Here is a 23,124-nt window from a genome sequence, read left to right on the forward strand (position 1 = left end):
CCAAAGCAAATCAATGATGGAAGCAGCAAAAGCAGCCTTGTCAAACTGTATTGATTGGTCTCTGTCTATAGACAGAAAGGTACCTCTTCATATAGATCATACGTATAGAGAGATGATACACAGAATGTCCCATATCTATCCACATATGTAGATAGGTCTCTGTATGGATATATGGGTTCTGTATATGATACATATATATAGATTAATATATATGGATTATAAATGCATTATAATGTAAGTAGATAGATAAGGTTTGTCTGTAAACTACCTACCTGTCTATCCACTTACTACCTATTTGCTCAGCAGTGATAAAGAGATTGAACTTGGGCAAAATATCCAGAATATGGAAGGCTGGATAAGTAAAAAGGCAAACAGGAATCACAGAATTCCAAATTATCAGAAAGCAAACTATTTGAAACAGAAGTATGTATATAGGTAGGTAAGTAAATACCTATTTGTTAACCTCACTTACCTCTTGAAAAACTTGGATTGGTTTACATGGCTACAAAAAAGATGGTATAACTTATAAGTATTGGCAAAAGGAGAAAGAAAAAAAAAACAATACAAAGAAACTCAGTTGTGCCTCTCATGGTGTTCATAATGTTTTACAATTTTTATTAGGAAATAGTTCAAACAAAAGTAGAGAGATTAGTATAAAGATCCTTCCACTTTACCACCCAGGTTCAGCATATGTTCAAAACCAACACTAGTCTAATCTCGTTTCATCTACACTTCTACTTACTCCCTTCTCTCAACCTAGGTTATTTTGAAGCTAGTCCATATCATATCAGTTCATCTATAAAATGTTTCATTTATATTTCTAAAAGATCTTTTAGACTCTTAAAGCTATTACCGCATTACCATTGTCACACCTAAAAAATGGTTATTCCTCGATATCATCTACTAAACGGTCTGTGGTCAGATTTCACTAATTACCTCATAGATGTTTTTTAGTTAATTTTTTTTTGAAGCAGGATCTAACCAGATTTCACATAGTGTAAGTGACTAGTATGTCTCAAGTCTCTTTTTATCTATAAGTTTCCGCTACTTCTTTCTGTCTTCTTGTGTCTTCTCTGTTGAAGAAATGGGTCACTTGTCTTGCAGAGTTTCCCACATTCTGGATTTGGCTGATTACATTCCTCAGACCTCAGTACTTCCTTTATGCCAGTACTTGTCCTAGAAGCTGGCAGAGGAAAAGTGATATAAATGGTTTCTTGAGTCTGGGGGACCACACCCCTACCATTTGCTTACATGGCCATGTTCTAGGCATGCACAAACAAGCTCATTTAAAGGCTGCAGTGGAGATGGAACCTAAAGCCCCTTCTGCCCAGCCACCCCTCAGCCCATCCTGTAGCATCCCCACAGGAATTTTTTTAGAACCTAGCACTCTGCTAAATACAGTTTGAAAGTCTTTGCCCAAATTCCCAGCAAGCCCTCTCATCCCGATGTTTGCTCTTAACCCGTAACCTGGTGGAAGGTAGAAGCAAAATTGGAAGTGAAGGGTTTTCAAAACAGGGATATAAACTTGAGTGAGAGGCTGGGTGAAGATGGATAATTGATGACTCCAAAATCCCTAACGAGATATGTGCACTTCCAAGGACATCACACAGCAGAGTATTGCCAAATTCATCTTAATTTTGTTTTATACTAGAGCCCTTTTATAATTTGTGTTTCCATCACTATTTTAAAAGGGCCTACACGATCTATAATTAACTTTTCATTCACAATCTATTGTATTATTTTGGCCTTTAACCAAAATCAGCTTCTCAAAGCTATGTCCTTACCCAAGAGAAATAGTAGAGTCAATACATGGCATCCTAAAAGCTCTTCACTGCTCCCTGCTTCTCGATTCTGGAAAATCTCCTTTTCCCCAGTGAATGAATAGCCCCAGTCTGGGCATTCCCTGCCCCGAGTGTATCATTATGAATAGCCTTGCAAGTCATTGCTCACCAATGTGTCCACTCCTATCAGCCTGGCCTGAGGTCAGATGGGTAGCAGGGATGGCTGGACACAAGGCTACATCAGCCTGGCCTGAGGTCAGATGGGTAGCAGGGATGGCTGGACACAAAGCTACCTGATGTCTCTGAATCTCTCATCACTTAGATCTGAAAGCAGTAGTCTGCCATCTTCATTTGTATGGAAATAGAAAATGCCTTCTCCTTCCCACTGTGCCAAGAAATGGTGGCAAAGTGATGGTATGGGCCTGGGAAAAGTCAGTTTCCTCTGGGTAGTGGTCTGGACAGTCTTACAGTTTCTCACTTGTTGGGCTAATGAGAGCTGGGCAATGGCCTACAAAGCACCTACTCTGCCTATGATAGAACATGCACAGTCTCCCAGCAAGGACTGGCTGGGGGTATACCACTCCTCCATCTTTAGCATGGAAGGGCAAGGGCTTGGTAATGGTCTCAAGGACATGTGGGGGTGGGAGTGAGGAGTTCCTCATCTATACTTTCATCCTCACGTGTCTCTGGAATTGGAAAGGTTGACAGTGGACTCAGTAGTTCTGGTCTGTTTAGCAAGCAGTGTGTCCCTGGGATCTTCCCAGAATTGGCACTAGAGGACTAAGGTATTCCACTTTACATCTGCAATGATGAGACAAACTTAGATGACATAACTGTCTATCTTACACCTCTTCCTATAGATACACCCCTAGGCTCTGGAATGATAATACTAGACATCTCTCAGAGGGTAGAGCCCCAAAATTCATAGCTCAGAACATTTAGGCAGCCCAAATAATGGCCTTTCAAGAGAGAGCTAGATCCATGGAAATTACTTATTCTTCTGCCGCTTCCATCAGTAAAGGGACCAAGTATGAACATCATTCCAATATACATGTACACCAGAAGTTCAGCATTCCTGCAAACAGATGTACGTGGAATGCCTGATAAGCTCTCTGGGCAGTGGCAGTGGCTGTAGGAACAGGAAGGGTTTTGGCAAGCACAGCAAACAGAGTGCCAAGCATCTTTCTGTGATCACTTGTGATAGACAGGTGTTGGGAAGTATTGCCAGCATAGGGAATGGCAGGGAGATATTGTTGCTTTTGCTTACAAGGGAAGGGCATGAACTCTGGAGACAGATGGCCTCTGGAACTGTCCAACTTGGAGGAGTTAGTTGGGCAAGGGTTGAGTTCCATCCGGAGCTAGGCATGCAGTCCCCTTCACTGTAGTACCCACCATCACAATGTGTCAGACCCGGAGTTAATGCCAGCCATCGTGTACCAGAGGAGATGTTGGTCAAAGTCTTAAAAACCAGTTCAAACATGTTAATCAAGTGAAAGCTAGACTCACAACAAGAGCAGAGATGCCAAACCAAAGAAGGGTGGTGTAGAGCCAGGAAAGCAGAAAGCAGAGAACAAGAAGAGGCAGGCAGAGAAAAGTCTGGCCCCATTCTTGAGACAGTACCGGCAGTGTCTACGTTTTTTCAGGGATGCACTGAGCTCATTTAATGAATCTCCAATAGGATAGATGCCTTGGGGATACCATGCTACGTTTAAGACAATAGCAGGAACACGTAGGTAAGCCAAGTTGGACACTAAGGATTACAGCCAGACAAGAGAGAATCATAATTACAGTTCATATGTCCAAAACCAAGATGACAAGGTCTTTCTTTCTGCCTTTTTAAGTTAAATTAGGTAGGATTGCTTCTCTGGGTAGAGCCCAACACACTGTTAGCAGAAAGTAAAGTGATCAAAAAAGCTTAGGAGAAATTGTGTATGCCTAAGCATTAATTAGGTTTTGAATTAGCATGATGGTTCTTGGGTTCTTGGTCTTCTTCTTCTTTTGAGACGGAGTCTCACTCTGTCGCCCAGGCTGGAGTGCTGTGACTGGATCTCAGCTCACTGCAAGCTCCGCCTCCCGGGTTTACGCCATTCTCCTGCCTCAGCCTCCCGAGTAGCTGGGACTACAGGCGCCCGCCACCTCGCCCGGCTAGTTTTTTGTATTTTTTAGTAGAGACGGGGTTTCACCGCGTTAGTCAGGATGGTCTCGATCTCCTGACCTCGTGATCCGCCCATCTCGGCCTCGCAAAGTGCTGGGATTACAGGCTTGAGCCACCGCGCCCAGCCCTTTTTTTTTTTTTTTTTGAGATGGAGTCTCACTCTGTCACCCAGTCTGGAGTGTAGTGGTGCGATCTCGGCTCACTGCAACCTCTGCCTCCCGGGTTCAAGCGATTCTCTTGTCTCAGCCTTCCGAGTAGCTGGGATTACAGGCACCTACCACCGCACTCAGCTAATTTTTGTATTTTTTTTTTTAGAGGAGATGGAGTTTCGTCATGTTGGCCAGGCTGGTCTCGAACGCCTGACCTTGTGATCTGCCTTCCTCGGCCTCCCAAAGTGCTGGGATTACAGGCATGAGCCACCACGCCTGGCCTGGTCTTCTTTTTTAAAAATGAAAGATTGCGGCCGGGCGTGGTGGTTCATGCCTGTAATCCCAGCACTTTGGGAGGCGGAGGCGGGTGGATCACGAGGTCAGGACATGGAGACCATCCTGGCCAACATGGTGAAACCCTGTCTCTACTGAAAATACAAAAATTAGCCGGGCTTGGTAGTGTGCGCCTGTAGTCCCAGCTACTCTGGAGGCCGAGGCAGGAGAATCACTTGAACTTGGGAAGTGGAAGTTGCAGTGAGCTGAGATCACACCACTGCCCTCCAGCCTGGGTGACAGAACAAGACTCCATCTCTAAATAAATAAATAAATAATAAAAATAAAAGATTGTGATGAGTGTATTCTCAAGTGAGGAATTTTAAGTTTGTTTTACACACATTCATTCACTCATCTATCAACAGATGCTTAGTAACTTTTTTTATTATGCTATTCTAGGCATTGCATTAAGATAGTGGTTCTCAAACTTTTGAGGCACAAGACTCCCTTACACTCATAAGAATTGTTGAGGCTCCATAAGAGGTTGTGCTTACATGGGCTATATGTATTTATACTTACCATATTAGAAATTAAAACTGAGACTTTAAAAATATTTATCTGTTTAGAAATCATAAAACCATGACTTGTTAACATAAATTGCATATTTTATGAAAGATAATTTTTCAAAACAAAAAATTAGGGAGAAGAGTGGCTTGGCTTTACATTTTCGCAATCTCTTCAATGTCCGATTTAAGAAAAGTTGGATTCTCACACCTGCTTCTGCTCAATCTGTTGCAATATATTGCTTTTGCTGAAGTACATGAAGAAAATGTAGTTTCACACAGATACATACTTGGAAAGGGAGGAGTGTTTTAATAGCCTTTGGAATAATTGTGGATATTCTTGATTCTACATCAAAATCCAACAAGTGGAAGTTTCCTGAAGGTTGGTTGCATTGTGGAATCTGAAACTGTTATCAGTAAACTTTTCAAAACTTGGTTACATTAAAATCCATTGGTCTATCTTGCACTTGGAATGAGCCTATAACCTATGCCTAATTTTTGTGGTACCATGCATTGGTCATTTGGAAAATGTTGGTTCACTGAGTTATACAGATCTTCCAAATGTTGACACATTTTACTATACAGTATCAAAAAATCGCATTTGTTAATGTCACCACGAATCTCACCAAGAAAAGCCCTTTATTAAGCTTATGGTGTTGGATATAAGTTTTTCGAAATTCAGATTTTCACTTGAATGTTATAACTGGCAACAAATGCTATCACTTTTTGTCCTTGAAGTGACAGGGTCATTCCATTCGCTTTTCATAAAATTTCTGCCAAATACCCAAGGCTGAATAAACATAGTTTGTCTGTTGTTCTTCCAGGAAAAGATGTAGAAAAATAAGCTGAAAGTTTTATTTCCCACTGAAGGAATTGAGACTTTATAAATAAGAGAAAAGTTTCTTGAGCAAGACAATAACATAATTAAAGAAATATATTAAGGAAATTAATATGATGATGATAAACAGGGTGAATTTCAGTGAGAAGATTGAGATTTCTGGGTGGGGATACAAGCTAATAACTGCACTAAACCAAAATTATATTGGCTGTTTAAAAAAAAAGAAAATTATAGTATGTCCATGGGTGTTTTATTACTCTCATAACTTACACAAACATTATATACATGTGTTCTACTATACTATGAAATATTAATATGAGAAAGAAAATGATATGGCATGCAACTCCTATAATATACCTTTATCATTTATATGAGTAAACTTTCCTAACATGAGTTAAAGTAATTACTGGCATGAAATTTCCTTCCCTAGGTACCTCATCTGTCTAAAATAAATTGACTTGGAATTTTCAAAAATGTCTCTTTCTAGCCCAGTGATTTCTTTATCATCAGAAAAACATTATTCGTAGTTGCACTTCATGTGACAATCACCTTAAGTGTTAATTTAAAATTTTTACAGATGACTTTATGATAAATGATATTTTATAAAGTAGTAAATCCATGCCCTCATATGTTGATAATTTTATAAAATTTTAAAATTATGGTTTACTTTACAGGTTATATTATCACTGAAATACCATCACTTTCACAGGATGCCATGACTACCTTACAGCAAATAGAATTAATTAAAAACTTAAATTTGAAACCTGATATTATAATCAATATAAAGGTAAGGATATTAATTGTTTTGCTAGTAGAGTAAACCATTGTTTTTGATAGTAGTTAAATTCAGGGAACGCTTTAAACATTTTTAAGTAGTTATGGAGATAGTAACTTATGCATCAATCAATCGCAGGAACTGAGTCATACTTTCTCATCGTTCTGTCCTCTTGCTCCTACAGCTCCATCCACATGAGATACCTTCTTGCCTCTTCACCAGGCTTCATCATAGCCATCCTTTGAAAGTCAGTTAAGACATCATCTCTTTAGAACTTTCCCTGACAACTACCCCGCTCCACTATCTCTCTTTCTTTCTCTCCCTTCCATACCTTACTTATCATAAGAGAGTTAAATCTCTCTCTGATGACCATTCATGGTGCTTTTCCCTCCCTATCATGTTACTCACCTTACTATATTATAATTATCCATTTTCCTCCTAGTCTCTGTCTTACTTGAAGATAGGAACCATGTCTCGTTCATATAAATATCAACCAGTATACTATGTGGTACCTAGTGGCACCTAGTAAGTTTACTAATAAAATGAAAGAATAGACACATAGCATGAATGTATGAATGTTAAAGAACACTGCTATATTAATTATGAGTTAAGGCTGGGTCCTGTTCCTAATTCTCTCTTTTATTGTTAGAATTTGGTCAATCACATCTAGAAGTCTTGATTTCCTTTTTACAAAGATGACAATAGCTGCCTCATGGGGTTGTGATAACAATTTAGTAAGGTGGTATCTTCTTGTTTATGTCAAAATGAATGATAACCTTTGTATCCGTACTTTGCCAGGGTTTATGACAGCTCAAATAAATGAGATGGTTGTCAGCTCAGATGCTGGGACCCAGTGGAGTGTCAGGGTCAGCTGTGTGAGAGAGGTGGCCTTGCAGTTCTGCGTGTGGTGTAATCTGCAGCCCCAGCCACTACTCATGGCCAGGGCTCAGTCGCAATTGCGAGTGAACTTGAGAATGTCACACATGTGAATGTGGACATAAAAGAGAGAAAACCACATATAAAACTAAACCACATATAAAAACTAAACTGAGGAAAAGACAGATTCAATAGGAAATTAAGATCTAATTGAGAGAGAGCACACAGATATACAGGCCAGAAGACCCCAAATGGTTACTAAGTTTGGGTCATAAATTTGGTTCTAGGTTTGATGAACTAAAGTAAAAGGGGAAATGTGACCAGTTATAAAATTCACATTGTCCATGAGAAAACAAGTCATTCCTCAGGCAAAACAAGACTGCCATTGTGAATGACAGAAATACCTTAGATGGGTCTTAATATAAGAGACTGCTTAATGTAGTGAATAAAGTCCTTAACCCCATTCATGTTATAAGTGTGATTGTGAAGTGTCCTGTGGCAGTTTCTACAGGGTAAGCAGAGTATCACCAGAGGGCGTAATGTGAGACAGAATTCAGTGCAACACATACTTTTTGGATAGTTTGGCCTTATTGGGGAATAAGCCTGGAATTTCTAGAGCAGAGGCTCTTAGCCCGAGATCCATGAATCCCTAAGCATTCATGCACCTCTTGAAATTATACATAAAACTTTATGCCTATATGAACTTTTCTGATGCAAAAATCTATGGTTTTCATCATATTCTAAAGGATTCTGTGCTACCAAAAACCTGGTTAAAGTCTAGCAATCTACTAGAGCAGTAGTTATCAGAGAGTGGTCCCAGAGCAACAGCAACCAGAAGCTTGGTAGAAACGCAAATTTTCAGGCCCTGCCCCAGAACTAAGAACCAGAATCTGTCAGATGGAGCCCAGCTATTGGTGTTGCAAAGCCCTCTAGGTGACACTGAGCACTTCTGCTCTGAGGCATATGCTTCAGGCTCACACTTTCATTAGTCACTTCCTGCAAATGAGAACGGGAGACAGCTGAAGGAGATGGTCCTTGTCAAGGTCCTAGAAGGTGGGTATCCTGGGTTGTAAAACAGATGTTTTAAAAAAATTACCTGAGTAGGTTGAAAATTTTTGTGAAAAATTAGGAAGCCTAACAAAAGTCCTACCTCAATAATTACCCATCCCATCTCCACCTAGAGATGGCATGAAGAAATCAGAAAATGAGCAATGAAGGTTCCAACGTTCCTGGCTTCCTTCGTTTCTCAATGTGTGGTACATGAACTGCCGGCATCAGAATCACTGAGGATGCTTGTTGAAGAATCTAAGCCTCACTCCAAACTTAATAAATGACAAGAGGAGCTGTGATCGATTTAACAAGCTCCCCAGATAGAGTTACATGCTCATGTATCAGAATCACTGCCTCAGAAAACCATCCAGATTTTTTTTTATCCTGAAAAACATTCAGAGCACAATTTACAGCCTCAAACCATCATTATCATTAATAATGCACCGTAGACCATGGACTACAATCAGAAGGCCTGGTTCCAAGTTGCAGTTCCTCCATGTGACATTGTGATCTGAGATTGGTCTCTCAGTCTGCCAGAGCTGTACTTCTCTGACCTGCAGAATGGCTTTAATCATAATTTGGATTGCTTATCTTATAGGGTTAGTTGAGAATTCAGTAAAATCGCACATGTGAAAGCAATTTGGAACAAGAAACTTGTAGACTTTGGTTTTGGCTTTTTTACTACCTAGATTCGGTTTTCTCATTTACAAAATATAAATGTTAAACTAGAATAGATGATCTTTCAGGTCCCATTTATGACTGGCATTGTATAAAATACCTCACCCATAAAGCTGTAAGTCATAGTAAATATTACAAATAAACAATATTTTTTATTGGAAATATGTGGCTATTCCCCCCATTTTGTTCCATTCTTAAACTTTTCAAGCTAATCATAGAATTCTGTGTACCTTTGCAGAGTTAACTGATTTTCTATTCCCTTTCTCTACTCTTTCTACTTTTCCAATCCTCTTTCCTCATCTTAAGACTTGTAATACTTTTCCACCTGTATTAATTTTGGACAAATAAAAACATATAGCATAAAATTAGTGTCTGAGCCTCTCTTGGCATGTAATGAAACCTGATGCAAAATGCCAGTCACAACATTGCATTTGCTTAGGTTTTAAGGGAATTTTTTGGTTTATGTACTGTACAGTATATTCAATAAATACACATGGAATTGAAAGCATATTCAAAATGTTTTAAGTGATTTAATAATGTTGTTTCTTAGTGTCCTGACTATGATTTGTGCCAGAGAATTTCTGGGCAAAGACAGCACAATAATACGGGATACATATACAGTAGAGACCAGTGGGATCCTGAAGTCATTGAGAATCAGAGGAAAAAGAAGAAAGAAACCCAAAAGGACAGAAAAGGAGAAGAGGAGGAAGAGGAGGAAGAGCAAGAAGAAGAAGAGGTAATATCTCAATAGGTAACTACCATATACTATACTTTTAAAAATTGCTATAATTAAATTAAATGATGTATAGGTAATAGGAAATAGCAGATGCTACACATTTTCTTTACATTTTTATTGAGTTTGGAGGAAATAAGCAAAAGTCTTTCATGTTTTCAAGGATTATGAGATGATAATCTTGAAGTCAAGTTTAGCCTTCCTGTCAGTGTAGATGTGTCTCTACATTTCTGATGTTCTGACACCCAGTGTGCTTCATTTCATAACGATGGAGTTATTGGTCACCTACTATGTGTCAAGCACTAGGCAAGGTAGAATAAGAAGTTAGAGCATTTCTTAGTCTGTTTTCTGTTACCTACAACAGAATACCTGAAACTGGGTAATTTATAAAGAATGACTTTTTTTTTTTTTTTAATTTTAAGCTTCAGAGGGTACATGTTCAGATTTGTTGTATGGATATATTGTGTGATGCTGAGGTCTGGGCTTGCACTGAACCCATCACCAAAATAGGGAACACAGTACACAACAAGGATTTTTTCAACCCTTCCCTTCTCCCTCCCTTTCCTTTTTTGGAGTCCTCAGTGTCTATTGTTCCCATCTTCATGTCTATGTATACCCTGTGTTTAAGTCCCACTTACATGTGAGAACGTGAAGTATTTGGTTTTCTGTTTCTGATAATGGCCTCCAGCTGCATCCATGTTACTGCAAAGGACATGATTTTATTCTTTTTTATGGCTGTGTAGTATTCCATGGTGTATGTGTACCACATTTTCTTTATCCAGTCCTCTACTGATGGGCACCTAGATTGATTCCATGTCTTTGCTGTTGTGAACAGTGTGCGATAAACAAAGTGTCTTTTTAGTAGAACAATTTATTTTCCTTTGGGTATATGACCTGTAATGGGATTGCTGAGTTGAATAATTCAGTTTTCAATTATTTGAGAAATCTTCAAACTGCTTTCAACAGGGAATGAACTAATTTACAACTCCACCAACAGTGTTTGAGCATTCCCTTAAGAAAGGGAATTTATTTCTTATAGTTATGGAGGCTGAGAAGTCTACAGTTGAGGAGTCGCATCTGGTGAGGGCCTTCTTGCAGGTGGAGACTCTCTGCAGAGTCCCGAGGTGGTGGCGCATCACATGGTGAGGCGGCTTAGTGTGCTAGCTCAGGTCTCTCTTCCTCTTCATATAAGACCACCAGTCTTACTCGCATAATAACCACTTAATCCATTAACCCATTAATCCATGAATGGATTAATCCTTCATGGGCCCTCATGACTCAGTCACCTTTTAAAGACCCTACCTCTCATTGGGGACGGAATTTCAGCATGAGCTTTGAAAGAGACAAACATTTAAACCATATCAGAGTAATAAAGGACTAAATATAATGTGGGGAGCAAAGTAAACCAGGCATCATTCAATTTGTGAAGCTAACACAACCCTGATTTCAAACTCTGACAGAGAATGTGAAAAGAAATATGTAGCCCAATTTCACATGTACACATTTTTATGACAATTCTAAAGTAAATACTACTAAATATAAGCAATAGGGCATCAAAATAATATTTTTGTCTTCTAAGGTTTTGGGCTAAAAGAGAATCTTTTACCATGACTTGACAAGAAAAAATGATATTAAGAAATGTATTAATAGGTGATGGTCTGGATATGACCCACTAGGGTGGGAAGGGCCGTAGTTGGCCAATACCTGCCCTAGTGAAATATGCCTGTGATTGATTATTTCTATTAGGGCCTAGATGCTGTGAAGTCAGATGTTAATTTATAGATAGACACATTGCAAATTGTTTCTCCAGTAGAAAAAGATAACCCCCAAAAGTTACAGCTTTATTGTCATATGGGACATTAAGCAGCCTTGTATCTAACTTTGCAATATTATTTCAGAGATTAGAAATACTTTCACCATGCCATTCTACTGGTCCCCTAATTAATGGGTTAGATAAATCTTTGAAATGGGTATTCAATTTTTAAAAAGTGTTAACATAATAAAGCCCATTTAAAAACATAATCTCACCCATGTAAATAAGGCGTTAGATAGTAACCAGCATGAATTCCAGATTTTTTCAAATAAAGGAAAGCCTCATAGCAAGTAGGAATAAAGTGTGCCACTTTAGCATAAATAAAACATAACATCTGAAATCAAAGCCAATGTAGCCCTCAAATGGTGAGATACAGGGGTCACAACTCACTTAATTTTAGGGGTCAGGTAGGTTATATCCATTGGTGATATCGGCCAGGGATTACATAATTGGGAAGAGGGAGGATTGGGGTAGGCTAACACTGCATTGTGCAGTATGATAGCCACTAGCCTCACATGGCTATTTAAATTGAAATTAATTAAAATTACATTAAGTTTAAAATTTAGTTACTCAGTATCTCTAGCCACATTTCAAGTGCTCATTGGCCAAGTATGGCTGTGGACAGTGGAGCTATGGAACGTCTCCATTTCTGCAGAAAGTTTCATGCTCTTCAGAGGACAACTGCCTCTTGGCTCCAGCCCAGCCAACTGTTGCCATGTGGAAGTGCTGGCCCATTTTTACCAGGGAGACCATTTTTTCCAGGGAAGCCAAAAACACGTTTTAAAATAGATGGGAGTGGCAATTAGTCTGAAATGTTTACAACACAATGCTGGCCAGTGCTGTGGGAGATGATCAGTTTATATCCTTAGACTAGACTCAGCCTCTGGGGTCTGGTTTGCATGATCTCTGCCTAGTGACACAGCCATGTTCAGAAGTTAGATGAGCAGACCTGCCACCTGCTGAGATCGATGGCCAACATGAAGGTGTATTCATCCTACATACACACAAATCGAAGCACTGTCCTCCAATTGCTACAACAGCATTGTAAATGTTCTCTTGGCTTTTGTTCTCCTCAACCCTCCCTATCCCATTCCACTTGTTACAGAAGCCAGACTCATTTAAAAATGTATATAAATAACCCTCAGTGACTTTCCATTGCCTTTAGATTAAAATCCAAACACCCTCATGTGGCTTACAAAGCCATGAACCCAGCCTCTCTGATCTCAATTCTGCCTACTCATTGTATTCCAGCCACATTAGCCTTCTAGCTAGTCGTCTTCAACTGTGCTAAGCTCATTTCAGCTTCACGCCTTTGCATTTACTGTTTCCTCTCTCCTCTGCCTACAACACTCTTCAATTCATCTTCACATGGCTATTCCTTCTACTCATCCTGGTCTCACCCCAGGTATTACATCCTCAGAGACCCTCCAGCAAGCAACTCTCTAACCTAGCGCTGTGCAATAGAAATGTACTGCTAGCCATAAGTGATTTTAAATGTGCTAGTAGTCATGCTTTTTAAAAGCAAAAAGAAACAAGTGAAAGTCATTTGAATAATGTATTTTATTTAATTGAATATATCCAAAAATTTTATTTCAACTTATAATCAATATAAACAAGTGAAAGCCATTTGAATAATATAGTTTATTTAATTAAATATATCAAAAAATTTTATTTCAACTTATAATCAACATAAACATTCTGAGAATGACATGTTCTATTTTCATCTAAGTTTTTGAAATCTGGTATGTATTTTATATTTACAGCACATTCCAATCGCACTTGCCAAATTTCAAGTGCTCAATGGGGAAATGTGGCTAATAACTTCCATGCTGAATAGCATAAGTCTAGCCCCTTGCTCTGTTTTATTTTCCTCATAGCACTTATCACTTTCTGAAATTATATTACTTTTTTACTTGCTTATTATCTGTCTGCCCCACTGAATGAAAACTCTATGCAGCAGGGACTGTCTCCAGTGCCTGATAGTGGGTACTTAATACAAAGCTGTGTAATCACGAATGAATGAATGCCAGCGTGCTAGCAAAGCCCTTTACTAGGGAGAAAAGAATGGTAGCATCTTTCGGAAAAGATGTGTATTGAGCCACTTTGAAATGTACAACCTTTGGTCCAGTAATTCTACTTGTAGGAATTATTCTAAGGGAAAATATTAGCCATATAAGGATTTATTTACAAAGCTACTTATTGCAATATTATTTGTAATTGTGAAAAGCCTGAAACATTGTTGTCCAACTATAGAGTAATTAAATAATTGTACATTCAAGGAAATTAATATATCATTTGACCATTAAAATAATACTTAAAACAGGTTATAAAATGGCTTATATAGAGAATATGGCTCAAGTAAAATATGTATATGTATACATTGATAAAAATGGGAAAGAATGAATAATTAGCATCATAAATATGATATGGAACACTGTTGCCTCTGCCTTAAAATGTTCTTTCTGTAGAAACTTGTGTGGCAGTTCTCTCTCCCTCATTTCCTTCAGATTTCAACTCAAATTCCATTTCTTCAGATAACCCTTTCATGACCACTTGATGTAAATAGCATCTTCTCCCACCACTCTTCATCCATGCTACCCTGCTTTATTTTTCTTTCTAGTGCTTACCACCACCTAATATGTTATATATTTATTTGTGTACTTGTTTATGCTGCCTTCCTCAACTGCAGTGTGTGTGAGTGCTATGAGCCCAGGGTGTTAGTTGGTTTCGTTCACTGTTCTATCCCAAATCCTTAGAACAGCACCTGTTGCATAGAAGACACTCAATAAATACTTGAATGAATGAACTACAAGCTCAGGTGTTCACAGGAAATCTAATTTCTCTATTTTGTCTCTAAAAATCTGATGTTCTTCCCCTGCTTGTCCCTACTTATTGGGGAGCAAACAGACATGAGAAAATATCCAGGTTAATTTAAAGCTTTATTCCATCTGATGAAGACCCCCTAGGAGTCTTCCACACTCTTAAATAAAAATCCTTAATCTCTAATCATCCCCTACCCCTGCTTCTGACCCCAAAATGGTATCTAGGTGTAAGGAGTAGGGAATATGGCTTGTAAATTGAATAGTCGTTGACCTAAAGATATTTGAAATCTCTTCTTTTCCATTTAGGCATTTATTGCCGAAATGCAGATGGTGGCTGAAATTCTTCATCATCTAGTTCAGAGGCCTGAAGATTATTTGGAAAACGTTGAAAACATTGTTAAGCTTTATAAGGAAACAATTCTCCAAACTTTAGAAGTAAGAACAAAATATATCACTGAAAATGAATATTGATATTTGTGTTTCATCACTGGTTAAATAGCTTTCACATGTCTTCATCCCCATGTATTATTATCTGTCTGATTCTCCCCTTGAACTTTGTAGAAAGCTGTTAGAAAAAGGCTTCCATCCCAAAGACTGTTTTCTCAGAACAATATTATTTTACTCTTACAAAGCAACTCTGTTACTGCAAAGTGACAAATGAACTGCATTTTTCAAAAGCCAGTGGGGAAGTTCCTTTATGGATAGGGGTTGGAAAATTCATGTTAAAAGACTATGTTATAAAAGCATTTTCAATCTGTAAGTTATAGCTTTATCAAAACAAATGTACACTTCAGGTACACCTTTTGTTTAAAAGGTAGAATTTGTGATGCTGATTGGTCTATGGTTATCCCATTATATGTAAACATGGTAAGACCATTATATAATATAATAGGAAGGATTTAATTAAAATAGTATTCTAAAAGTATGATGACTGAGATTACAAGTATGTGAAAAGCATATTTTATATGGTAAAAAGTCCAGGTAAGACTCTACCAAATATAATCATTTGTGTTGGAGATTTAGTCAACAAACATTTATGGAACTTGCACATTTAGCCAGACACTATGCTAAGCAACAGAACTATGAAGACAAATAAGACACAGTCCTCCAATTGCCTGTTCCCATATGATAGAGAAACGAAAGAATGTGTTTCATGCTGTCTCACAATGTTTATATTATTTTAAAGATAAATGAGTGGATCATTTTCATTCTCAGCATCCATCCCCCAAAATGGGAACCACACTTAATTGCTTTCATATGTATGACTTCTATTCCTCCCCACCTCTCCTGTCACTGGCTTATAAACGTAGCTTCTGAAGCGTGAAGTACATGACTATCAATAACATCCTTTCTTCCTTCAATAAAAGCATCCTGACTACTCCTTAAGTGGCTGGCACTGGGTATGAAATAAAGCCAAATTAGAATCAGATTCAGAAATTAGAAAATTGTATTTACGGGGGGGAAATGCAGAGGTTATCTTTTTAGTACAAGCACCAGGTTATATTTCCTCACATTGCTGGTGCCCAGTGCAGTGCCCAAAGTCTGGCAAGCAGTAAATGCTTAACAAATGTTGATCAACACAGATGACAAGATACAAAGGAAAAAGAATGATAGCTTCAATTTCATTAAATATACAACTTCCAGAAATTAAATAGATAAAACCACACTCAAACTAAAAGACAATAAACTGGAAAAATATTCACATTAACAATGATGAAAGATTTAAAGCTTTGATATATTAAAAGGTCATAGAAATGATTTTTTAAAAGCCTGTAAGTTCACTCTGTCCTGAGATAAATGGACAACAAATATGAGCAATTAACAAAAATGAAGAGTGATAAGCCTGTAGAAAAAATGTTCAGCTTCACTGACAATAAAGAAATGCTAACCTAAGTAATGAAATATCATTTCCATGATCCAAATTTAAAAGTTGAACAGGTAGTAAAAATTCCTAGTGCTAGCAAGGGTATAGTAAAGAACTCTTATACCCCAAATATGAATTTGTACGGCCATCCTTTGACAGGTTGTCCACAAAAACACCCAGAAGTAGAAAACATCTAGGCCCTGCAGCAAAATGTAGATAAGAATTCATTGCCCTAGTGCAACAAAGCAGAATTTCAAAGCCAAGAACCTAGACTTTAGGCCTAGATGATACTTGCTGAATAGCCAAGCAATTGCCTTATATGTTGAGGGAGGAGAGCCATAAAGGGTAAGACCCTACAATTCTAATCTCCTCTGACCTGGCTGAGATGTTACTTCGCTTTTAGACCAAGACCACTAAAGTTCAGTGTATCTCCAAGAGATACAAGGAAAGCAAGCAGGAGCAAACTGAGCTGCATCACTTTCTGGTATACATTCTGCCCACTGCTTCAGGGCTAAGCCAACACCACGTCCCCATTTGGGCCTGTTTTTGAACCTGCACTCAGCTCCTGGTGCAGGTATCCATTTCCTTAAGAGTGTTGATACTCTGCAACTTAGTAGTTCACTCTTAAGATTGAATCTAGCTTAAGGAAACAGTAAAAAATATAGAACAGGCTGGGCGCGGTGGTGAAGCCTGTAATCCTAGCTCTTTGGGAGGCCGAGGGGAGTGGATTACCTGAGCTCGGGAGTTTGAGACCAGCCTGGGCAACATGGTGAAACCCCATCTCTACTAAAATCCAAAAAACAGCCGGGCATGATGGTGCACGCCTGTAATCGCAGCTACTCGGGAGGCTAAGGCGGGAGAATTGCTTGAACCCAGGAGACAGAGGTTGCAGTAAGCTGAGATTGCGCCTCCAGCCTGGACGACAGAGCAAGACTCTGTCTCAAAAAAGAAAGAGAGAAAGAAAGAAAGAAATATATTATTTAAATATATATATATAAATAAAATAAAATAAAATAAATATAAATAAAAATATGTGTAAAACAATGTGATGTGAAGCCTTGTTCAAAACATGATTATTTATGGATAAGTGAATAATGCTGGTATAATCTGTTGTCAGTCTAGAGGAAAACATGTAGAATCTAACCTCGCACAATATTGTGCAAAACAAAATACACTGGATAATTAAAGAGATGATTTGGTTCAAACTTGCAATAAGGAGAATGTTCATTAATAAGGACCTTCTAAAAGAAATGGAAGCGAGCTGGATTTTATGGAAGCAGATAAACAAGGGAGCCATCCTTGAGTCATGAGAAAAGATGGAGACAGACTTTATCTGAGTCCTTGAGGAAGGATGGAGGTGGGTCTTATTTCTCAACCATCCCTACTTTCCAGGAACACAGGGCTCAGAATTCAACACTGTTGATGTACAAAAATAAAATCCAGTAGATATTGGATTTTAATATTAAAAATAAAAACAAATAGTAGAATAAAATTTAGAAGAATATTAATAGAATCGAGATAAAGAAAATCTAATTTAGGCTGGATGTAGTGGCTCATGCCTATAATCCCAACACTTGAGAGGCCAAGGCGGGCAGATCGCTTGAGCCCAAGAGTTCAAGACCAGACTGGGCATCATGGCAAAAACCATGGTGAAACCCTGTCTCCACAAGAAAGAAGGAGAGAAAGAGAAAAATAGAGAAAGAGAGAGAGAGAGAGAGAAGAAAATCTAATTTAAACAAGAAAGGAAGTCTACAAGTAATGAAAATATATATTGATTATTAAAATATTTTATCTTGCTGACGATGCCATAAATACATTCAAAAGATAAATCATGGAAAGGTAAAATATTTGCAATCCACATGCCAGATAAGGGTTAAAAACTTTCCATGAGTGTCAGAGAAAAGAAACAATCCGATAGAAAAATGCATAGAGGTTATGATAAGGCAGTTTACAGAGATGCATATCTGAATGCTGAACCTCGCCACAGAAATAAAAAGTAAAATAAACTGATTCCATCTTTTAACTCAATTTGGCAGAAATTTAAAAGCTAAAATAGCCAATGGTGGCAAGAAGAAATGAACCTTCTCATACATTGCTGGTTAGGGCTTTGAATTGCCACCACCTTTGGAAAACCAACTGGCTATACCTACCTATATTAATATTAAAACCTACTTTTGCCAGGCATGGTGGCTCACGCCTGTAATCCCAATACTTAGGGAGGCTGAGATGGGTGGATCACCTGAAGTCAGGAGTTCGAGACCAGCCTGGCCAACATGGTGAAACCTCCTCTCTACTAAAAATACAAAAATCAGCCGGGCCTGGTGGTGGGCGCCTATAATCCCAGCTACTCGGGAGGCTGAGGCAGGAGACTCGCTTGAGCCAGGGGGGCAGAGGTTGCAGTGAGCCAAGATCGCGCCACTGCAGTCCAGCCTGGGCAGCAGTGAAACTCCATGTCAAAAAAATAAAAAAAAAAAAATAAAACCCTACTTTTAAAAATCTGGCCCATATATCCAATATATGAGGATATACCAAAGGATGCATATTCTCTGTTACTGAACATTTATATGTGTGCGTATATTTATATCAGTGAGGTGAATGCTTATGTAAAGAAACCCACCAGGTTGGGCGGGCAGCATGGAGGAGTAGGGAGAAGTTGTGTTAACTGTTTCTATGTACTTTTTTGCATTCCTTCACTGGTTACAGTTAGTACAAGTTATTTTGGTAATTATTAAAGAAGAAAGTAATTTTTAAAACTTCCATAAAAAGAAATGCTTGAAAATAACTAATAGTATTATAACATACCTAAATGTCAAACAGCAGAGGAATATTAAATAGTGCTATATCCACAGTACATAATCTTATAAAACCACTAAAATGTTACATTGACAGTGATCTTATAAAAAGTATAGGGGAAGGTTAGTTATAATGTTAAGTGAAAAAGTAAGCTCCATTATGAATTTGAACTTGCAAAACAATTTTTCATGGCATGAAAGATGGGAGGAAAACAGTAATAGTAGTTACCTTTGGGGGCTGGATGAGAGATCAATTTCTACTTTTCTGGGTTTAAAAAAAAATTCCATAAGAAAAAAAGTGTCTTAAAATAATAAAAATACGTTGCATCTTTTTTTTTTCTGGCTTGAAATTCTTTTTTTTTTTTAATTATACTTTAAGTTCTAGGGTACTTAAAGTACCCTAGAGGCAGCTCTTTAGTGGACACTGAAGAAGCCAAAACAAAGTCAGAAAATGTCCTCCACAATCAAGCTGCTAAAGTTGATAAAGATGGTAACAAAGTGAATTGCTAATCCCACGTTTGTGGATCTCATTTTCATTTGTTTCATATTTGATTATGTTTATATTTATGCTTAAAATTACCCCCAAAATTGGAAACTTCAGGAGGAAAAAAGCTAAATTTTTCCTTGTGGATGTAACCTGAACAACTATAGAAAAGAAGTCAATTTACTAGAATAAAGAAGAAAACATATAAATGCGGAGTCAGATACAATTAGAGCCCAAAGAAAAATGTTTGAATGTTTCCAATGTTATCATTATCATATCATAAATTCTTTTTTCTTTTTTCTTTTTTATTATACTTCTAAGTTCTAGGGTACATGTGCACAACATGCAGGTTTGTTACATATGTATACATGTGCCATGTTGGTGTGCTGCACCCATTAACTCGTCATTTACATTCGGTATTTCTCTTAATGCTATCCCTCCCCCAGACCCCACCCCACAACAGCCTGGTGTGTAATGTTCCCCGGCCTGCATCCAAGTGTTCTCATTGTTCAATTCCCACCTATGAGTGAGAACATGAGGTGTTTGTTTTCTGTCCTTGCCATGGTTTGCTCAGAATGATGGTTTCCAGCTTCGTCCATGTCCCTACAAAGGACACGAACTCATCCTTTTTTATGGCTGCATAGTATTCCATGGTGTATATATGCCACATTTTCTTAATCCAGTCTATCATTGATGGACATTTGGGTTGGTTCCAAGTCTTTGCTATTGTGAGTAGTGCCGCAATAAACATACGTGTGCATGTGTCTTTATAGCAGCATGATTTATAATCCTTTGGGTATATACCCAGTAATGGGATCGCTGGGTCAAATGGTACTTCTAGTTCTAGATCCTTGAGGAATCGCCACACTGTCTTCCACAATGGTTGAACTAGTTTACACTCCCACCAACAGTGTAAAACTGTTCCTATTTCTCCACATCCTCTCCAGCATCTGTTGTTCCCTGACTTTTTAATGATCTCCATTCTAACTGGTGTGGTATCTCATTGTGGTTTTGATTTGCATTTCTCTGATGGCCAGTGATGATGAGCATTTTTTCACGTGTCTGTTGGCTGCATAAATGTCTTCTTTTGAGAAGTGTCTGTTCATCTCCTTTGCCCACTTTTTGATGGGGTTGTTTTTTTCTTGTAAATTTGTTTAAGTTCTTTGTAGATTCTGGATATTAGCCCTTTGTCAGATGTGAAGATTGCAAAATTTTTCTCCCATTCTGTAGGTTGCCTGTTCACTCTGATGGTAGTTTCTTTTGTTGTGCAGAAGCTCTTTAGTTTAATTAGATCCCATTTGTTTATTTTGGCTTCCATTGCCATTGCTTTTGGTGTTTTAGTCATGCAGTCCTTGCCCATGCCTATGTCCTGAATGGTATTGCCTAGGTTTGCTTCTAAGGTTTTTATGGTTTTAGGTCTAACATGTAAGTCTTTAATCCATTTTGAATTAATTTTTGTATAAGGTGTAAGGAAGGGATCCAGTTTAAGCTTTCTACATATGGCTAGTCAGTCTTCCCAGCACCATTTATTAAATAGGAAATCCTTTCCCCATTTCTTGTTTTTGTCAGGTTTGTCAAAGATCAGATGGTTGTAGATGTGTGGTGTTATTTCTGAGGCCTCTGTTCTGATCCATTGGTCTATATCTCTGTTTGGGTACCAGTACCATGCTGTTTTGGTTACTATAGCCTTGTAGTATCGTTTGAAGTCAGGTAGCGTGATGTCTCCAGCTTTGTTCTTTTTGCTTAGGATTGCCTCGGCAATGCGGACTCTTTTTTGGTTCCATATGAACTTTAAAGTAGCTTTTTCTGATTCTGTGAAGAAAGTCATTGGTAGCTTGATGGGGATGGCATTGAATCCGTAAACTACCTTGGGCAGTATGGCCATTTTCACAATATTGATTCTTTCTATCCATAAGCATGGAATGTTCTTCCATTTGTTTGTGTCCTCTTTTATTTCGTTGAGCAGTGGTTTTTAGTTCTCCTTGAAGAGGTCCTTCACATCCCTTGTAAATTGGATTCCTAAGTATTTTATTCTCTTTGAAGCAATTGTGAATGGGAGTTCACTCATGATTTGGCTCTCTGTTTGTCTGTTATTGGTGTATAGGAATGCTTGTGGGTTTTGCACCTTGATTTTGAATCCTGAGGCTTTGCTGAAGTTGCTTATCAGCTTAAGGAGATTTTGCACTGAGATGATGGGATTTTCTAAATATACAATCATGTCATCTGCAAACAGGGACAATTTTACTTCCTCTTTTCCTAATTGAATACCCTTTATTTCTTTCTCCTGCCTGATTGCCCTGGCCAGAACTTCCAACACTATGTTGAATAGGAGTGGTGAGAGAGAGTATTCTTGTCTTGTGCCAGTTTTCAAAAGGAATGCTTCCAGTTTTTGCCCATTCAGTATATTGGCTGTGGGTTTGTCATAAATAGCTCTTATTATTTTGAGATACATTCCATCAATACCTCGTTTATTGAGAGTTTTTAGCCTGAAGGACTGTTGTATTTTGTTGAAGGCCTTTTCTGCATCTATTGAGATAATCATGTGATTTTTTGTCTTTGGTTCTGTTTATGTGATGGATTACATTTATTGATTTGCGTATGTTGAACCAGCCTTGCATCCCACGGATGAAGCCAACTTAATCGTGGTGGATAGCCTTTTTCATATGCTGCTGGATTCGGTTTGCCAGTATTTTATTGAGGATTTTTGCATCGATGTTCATCAAGGATATTGGTCTAAACTTCTCTTTTTTTGTTGTGTCTCTGCCAGGCTTTGGTATCAGGATGATGCTGGCCTTATAAAATGAGTTAAGGAGGATTCCCTCTTTTTCTATTCATTGGAATAGTTTCAGAAGGAATGGTACCAGCTCCTCTTTGTACCTTTGGTAGAATTTGGCTGTGAATCCGTCTGGTCCTGGACTTTTTTTGGTTGGTAGGCTATTAATTATTGCCTCAATTTCAGAGTCTGTTATTGGTCTATTCAGAAATTCAATTTCTTCCTGGTTTAGTCTTGGGAGGGTGTATGTGTCCAGGAATGTATCCATTTCTTCTAAATTTTCTAGCTTATCTGCGTAGAGGTGTTTATAGTATTCTCTGATGGTAGTTTGTATTTCTGTGGGATCAGTGGTGATGTGCCCTTTATCATTTTTTATTGCATCTATTTGATTCTTCTCTCTTTTATTCTTTATTAGTCTGGCTAGCAGACTATGTGTTTTGTTGATCTTTTCTAAAAACCAGCTCCTGGATTCACTGATTTTTTTTTCAAGAGTTTTTTGTATCTCTATCTCTTTCAGTTCTGCTCTGATCTTAGTTATTTTTTGCCTTCTGCTAGCTTTTGAATTTGTTTGCTATTGCTTCTCTAGTTCTTTTTATTGTGATGTTAGGGTGTCAATTTTAGGTATTTCCTGCTTTATCTTGTGGGCATTTAGTGCTATAAATTTCCCTCTACACACTGCTTTAAATGTGTCCCAGAGATTCTGGT

At 38.1% G+C, this 23,124-nt stretch overlaps 1 protein-coding gene across 9 annotated transcripts in view; it reads left to right on the plus strand.

Annotated features, from left to right (window-relative positions):
- The window catches only part of AK9 (adenylate kinase 9), a 184,126-nt gene that overhangs the window by 23,299 nt on the left and 137,703 nt on the right, over positions 1-23,124 (plus strand). For 8 of the 9 annotated variants that reach the window (XR_007724864.1, XM_050786818.1, XM_050786816.1 and 5 more), the window contains exons 6-8: positions 6,434-6,546; positions 9,689-9,874; positions 14,813-14,941. Coding sequence is in view for 8 of the 9 variants with exons in the window: in XM_050786818.1 (XP_050642775.1) it covers positions 6,434-6,546; positions 9,689-9,874; positions 14,813-14,941 (428 nt within the window). In the remaining variant the exon portion in view is untranslated. Of the gene's footprint in view, positions 1-6,433; positions 6,547-9,688; positions 9,890-14,812; positions 14,942-23,124 lie in introns of those variants that run through there. The other variant, XM_050786821.1, reaches the window with a different exon arrangement.

This window comes from Macaca thibetana, chromosome 4, assembly GCF_024542745.1.
Source record: "Macaca thibetana thibetana isolate TM-01 chromosome 4, ASM2454274v1, whole genome shotgun sequence".
NCBI lineage: Eukaryota > Metazoa > Chordata > Mammalia > Primates > Cercopithecidae > Macaca > Macaca thibetana.